The sequence below is a fragment of the Etheostoma spectabile genome, chromosome 10 (genome assembly GCF_008692095.1).
Source record: "Etheostoma spectabile isolate EspeVRDwgs_2016 chromosome 10, UIUC_Espe_1.0, whole genome shotgun sequence".
Lineage (NCBI taxonomy): Eukaryota > Metazoa > Chordata > Actinopteri > Perciformes > Percidae > Etheostoma > Etheostoma spectabile.
Window position 1 is genome coordinate 14,167,142 of NC_045742.1, and position 5,074 is coordinate 14,172,215.

The following is a 5,074-nucleotide window of genomic DNA, read 5'->3' on the forward strand; positions in this document are numbered from 1 at the left end:
CTACCAGAAGACTTGCAACTTTCAGACAGGTTGCTCACGTTACATCTACGTCGTCTACGTCAAGCTCAGTTGTGCGCAGAAACGCTCAGCACTCACCGGAAAAGTGCTTCTAATATCCTTTGCTGGTCTCTGTCCAGAACAACGGGACCTGTTGGTCCATTTCTTTAACTGTCTATGGTCTCCGTTCATAGCATAGACCGTTCTTAGCTACGGGATTTGTTGTTCCATTTCTTTAACTGTCTATGGACAAAACCAACAAAATGTGATAAAACCACACTCTGAAACGGACCGCATAAAATAATGAGGTTTGGCGCTCTCTGGTGGTGACGTGTTGCACATGCAGGGATTTTCCGCCTCGGTAAAGTGGACGTGGCAGTGACGTCAATGCCGGAAACGACCGGAACTTTAACTCCTGGGTTGATTAGTTTTTGCCAGAAACATCGAGGGCTCACGGAATATGTTGTAATATCGATTGAAGTAAGTTAAAACTGATCGTTTTTTGTCTTTTAAATAAGCTTAAACCTCACATCAGTAGTTTAGGTCGAATTATACCAAGGCACAGCAGGAGGGAGCGTATTGAAATCCTGGTTAGCTTTCTGAAGCTAACGTTAGCGGTCAGGCCGTAATCAGCTGTGTGTTGTGATAGGCGGCCTTTACTCACAGAGAGCTGGTCCGGATAATCATTGTTACCTAATGATATGTATATTTAGCTAGTCTGTGGCTTTATGTGTGAGTTGTGGCAGTTATTTGTTATTTATTGTCTTGTTGTGGTTTAGTCGGTCTCTTAGTCGTGCTGTTTGCTAACGATACTGACTGAATTTTTCCTAACGTAACCTAACCTCATATTGTTTTTTTTATATGTTACATGTCAGCATACAGGTTGTTTTGACACGTCTTCTTTTTTCGTTATCGCAGACGTGTGTACATATGTCCATGAAGGATACCCAACCTTGTATTTGAGTTTCCGCACACCGGGGATCACACAGAGCAGAGGGAAAGACCCTGCAGTCCAGGTGGTTTCTGGTCTACAGCGGGCTGGTAACCCTTTACCGGCGGCAAGATGACGTGCCGTGACCGGACCGTCGAGTTCCAGTCAGCCTGTAAATCTCTCCAGGGCAGGCCGGTATGTTGGAACATCATAGCAAAAATAATAACGAGATCACTTTATGTAAAACTAGTAATTTATATAAAGTGATTTGCCACATGATTCACCCCAATTGTAACATGTACATTACAAGTGAACTGATGTGTTTTCACTGTATTTTTTGGTAGCACAGTTACATTTTGTTTTAGTTGGTTTTGGTTCCTTACTTCTCTCTGTGTCTACTGTATTTGTTTCCACACAGGGGTGCAATAGTCTGATCAAATTTAGTTGTCAATGCAACAACAACAAAAACATTTAAAAAATCCATGGCCTCCTCTTATTTGCAAATTTTTGGTGACATTAAGCTTAATACATACTTTATTGATCCCACAACTGTAAATTAGTTGGACATTTTTTCATTCTGTTGTTAGCATAAATTGGTCTTGTTGTCTTCATTCAGCAACATGTGTTTTTTTTTATCCAAAAAAAAAAGTGCCAATGTATTAGCTGATTAGTTATGACAGAAATATAGATTTTAGTGTATGTGTCGGCTGATACAAAACCAATTGCAGGACAGAAGAGCCAAAGATACATCATTTAGATGGGTCATTTAAAAAAATGCTGTTTCAGTTTCTGTTTCATTACACTGACACATTTATTTTAGGGAGCATTTAACTATAAAATGTCTTGCTCAGTACATATTGTGATCATAGTTATTAAAAATACAAATTTAAGGGGTTGCATATAAAAGCTTGTTTATGTTGTGTTGAAATGGCAATATTGTCCAATTTATTATAAGATATATGTTTTTAAGCCCTCAAATTCATCAATTCATCATTTTTTTTAATCAATCAATGAATTGATACTCAACCAATTGATTACTTCCAAACCAATGTAGTCATATTTTCACAATTTCATCCCTCAGCCACTTACTTTGATGTATCTTTCCATCTCCCACTCTCCACTTTCTACCTCTCCTGGCAGAATGGAGTCCAGCCCAGTAAACCAATTATTAACGCCCTCAGGCAGCGCAGTGACTTCACAGTTATGGCCAAGTAAGTTGCTCATTCTCTGTTTTCTTATGTGTTTCAACAACTCACAACTATTTGCTGAATGTACTTGTTCTTTTATAAACAGTATATATTTTGTGTGTTGCAATGTTTGTATTCACACATTATTCTCCTCCCAATACTTATTTCACGTGAAATACAATCTTATTAATAACTACAAAATTCTGCAAGAAATTGACGTGCTTACTACTTGTTACACATCCCAATAACACCGGCTAACAATCAATCTGCTGTTGGACATGTCCTGAAAAGAGAGGACAACACAGCCTACAGTAAAGTGTCTCCATGATGGGAGGAGAAGTTTGTGTTTGATTATTCAGAATTCTCGAGATTTACTTTCAAACTTTAAAATGTTCCACATCTTTCATACATTCAGGGTGGTATTCAACTTTCAAATCACATTAGTATTTTTTGAAATATTAATATGCATATACAATATACATTTTTTACACATAGATATAGAACAATATAATCTGTTTTTACATTAGTGTGTTTTGGATGGAATGTTCAGGATCCAACTGACAGTGAGGAGCAGCCAATGCAAATTTATTTTCACTTGGCTATACCATCCATAGTTTTTACCCCTCATACATTCATTTTACATCAAAATGTAGGGAGTGTTGTGCCCTTTCTAACAATGTACTTGGGGAGGCAAACAGACTTCCACATGAGGCACAGTGAACTTCCAAGTGAAGTGGTCTCCACCAACTGTCGCACTGCCTCCTGTATTAAATCATACAAGAAATACCAGGAGGAAACAGAAACGGGTCCTTTTTGAACAGCTACTGTTCTCACATTTCTTACAAAACACACACCATTCTTGCACAGGCTGTTCAGCGGGGTGTCACATCTCACAGGATTAAACATTAAGCGATAGGAGTTGTGAGTGAGTGAGGGAGTGAGTGAGTGATCGATCATCACCAGAGAGATAACAGTCAGCCAAACTCATTGATGTAGTTTTGTTTGTGAGGTCAAATATATGCAATACAACAAGGGAACCATCTGTGTCCTTCCAGATATTTATTTTCGTTGTTTCCATGGGCAGTTGTTAGGAACAGGGCCAGAAGTTTAAGTCTGGTGGATATCATGGTTACAAGTCTGCCACTGGCACAAATGTCCCTGCATTTTGACCTACAGTGGTGTATGAAGGATGAAAATGTACATATATAATACATACATAACATATAATTATACATTTTTTTTCTTCGTAGGAGAATTGGAAAAGACTTGAGCAATACATTTGCCAAACTGGAAAAGCTCACCATTTGTAAGTGTTCCTTTAATGTTATTTTAGCATTGTTGAAATTGCTATAAAAATATTTAGTTTGTGTGCCATATTGTTCAAAATGCTGATTCTACATGCTGCTGTTTTGATGTTTTAGTGGCAAAAAGAAAATCCCTATTTGACGACAAGGCAGTGGAGATCGAGGAGCTAACGTACATCATTAAACAAGTGGGTTAAATTGTTACCCTTCCATAAATGTGGTTTTGCAAACATGTACATTTATGAAAACAACTACACAACCGGGTTTCTACCTCTTCTGTGCTTATGTTTTTAGGACATCAACAGTCTAAACAAACAGATAGCACAGCTACAGGACTTGGTGAGGTCCCGCGGAGCTCCGGGTGGCCGACACATCCAAACCCACTCTAACACTATAGTGGTGTCATTACAGGTACAGTCACTAAAGTCCAATTAGGACTATATTGTGCGTTGAGTCCAAGTACATGGGATTATTAAAATCTTGGTAAATGTTCTTTTCTTGGCCACTGTTTTTGTTTTTTATTTAGAATATTCATTATCAACATTTTTATATTGTTTGCTTGAACATTTTAAAATAGAAGAACTAGAGGAAAGCATATCATTTTAATATTGTGAATACATTTATTTTCATTAAAATCGTGTTGTATTTGATGTCCTATATACTGGCATCAGAAAATGTTTGTAGAATGCTTGTTCACACATTGGTGCTCTGTACTGAATTTACACATCAGAATATAGTTCCACTTTGTTTAACTTTGCCATGTCTTTTGTTGTCCACAGTCCAAACTGGCTTCAATGTCCAATGACTTCAAATCAGTCCTAGAAGTCAGAACAGAGGTTAGAAAGGTTTCCTTACTTACTTTACTTATCATTCAGAGGCAGAAATACTCAAAAGTTTTGAATCAGGCTCTGTTTTTTCCTGCATCATTTGTCACTTTTTCTTGCAGAACCTAAAGCAGCAGCGCAGCAGGAGAGAGCAGTTCTCCCAGCCCCCTGTCTCGTCTTCTCCTCTGATGGCCAACAACTTCAGTAAGTTTATCCACACGTTAGCTTCAAACTTGTAGTCTTTCACTAAAACTTTTACAACAGTCTCGCGTTAAAGCAACGACCCCAACAGGTAAACGCAGCATGCTGGTGTAGTTTCATAAGGGTGTGTTCACTCTACTGATTATTGTTAGTGGGTAAAAAGTGCCACCTTTTGTGACGATTAAACTATACAAACTATATGCACAGTTTTGCTTTGTCAGTACCAACAAGCAAACAGTATTTTTATTCAAATCACATCAGAAAAATAATCTCTTGTAGCACGGACAGAAAAGGGTGAAAGGTTAAACGTACATTTTCTAAAATAACATTCTGGTTTTCTACAAACTGGTGTAACTATAACATGGAGCACAAAGTCATCTGCGTTCCTCTAAAAATGTTGGCCTTTTCCAGCTTTTGAAATCAACCTAAAACAGTTCCTTCTGTTCATCTAACATAACAGAAAATTCAATAGAGCGAACACACCTTTTTTTTGTTCATTTGTTTTGGCTTTGAGGTAATATTCGACATATCCGGCTCCTGCTCAGTTTACCAATTTGCTAAACAAAAAGCTAAAGGTTTCCCGCAGTTGCTTCCTGTGTGGGCAATACACTTCCAGTATAATGTTTATGA

General features: G+C 37.9%; 1 protein-coding gene across 2 annotated transcripts in view; it reads left to right on the plus strand.

The window, feature by feature from the left end:
- The first annotated feature begins 354 nt into the window (after positions 1 to 354).
- stx5a (syntaxin 5A) overlaps positions 355 to 5,074 on the plus strand; it is a 7,903-nt gene continuing 3,183 nt past the window's right edge. For both annotated transcript variants that reach the window (XM_032528701.1, XM_032528702.1), the window contains exons 1-8: positions 355 to 477; positions 916 to 1,123; positions 2,069 to 2,139; positions 3,366 to 3,421; positions 3,537 to 3,607; positions 3,714 to 3,830; positions 4,199 to 4,255; positions 4,366 to 4,447. In XM_032528701.1, coding sequence (XP_032384592.1) covers positions 1,061 to 1,123; positions 2,069 to 2,139; positions 3,366 to 3,421; positions 3,537 to 3,607; positions 3,714 to 3,830; positions 4,199 to 4,255; positions 4,366 to 4,447 — 517 coding nt within the window. In that variant the 5' untranslated portion in view covers positions 355 to 477; positions 916 to 1,060. The remainder of the gene's footprint in view (positions 478 to 915; positions 1,124 to 2,068; positions 2,140 to 3,365; positions 3,422 to 3,536; positions 3,608 to 3,713; positions 3,831 to 4,198; positions 4,256 to 4,365; positions 4,448 to 5,074) is intronic.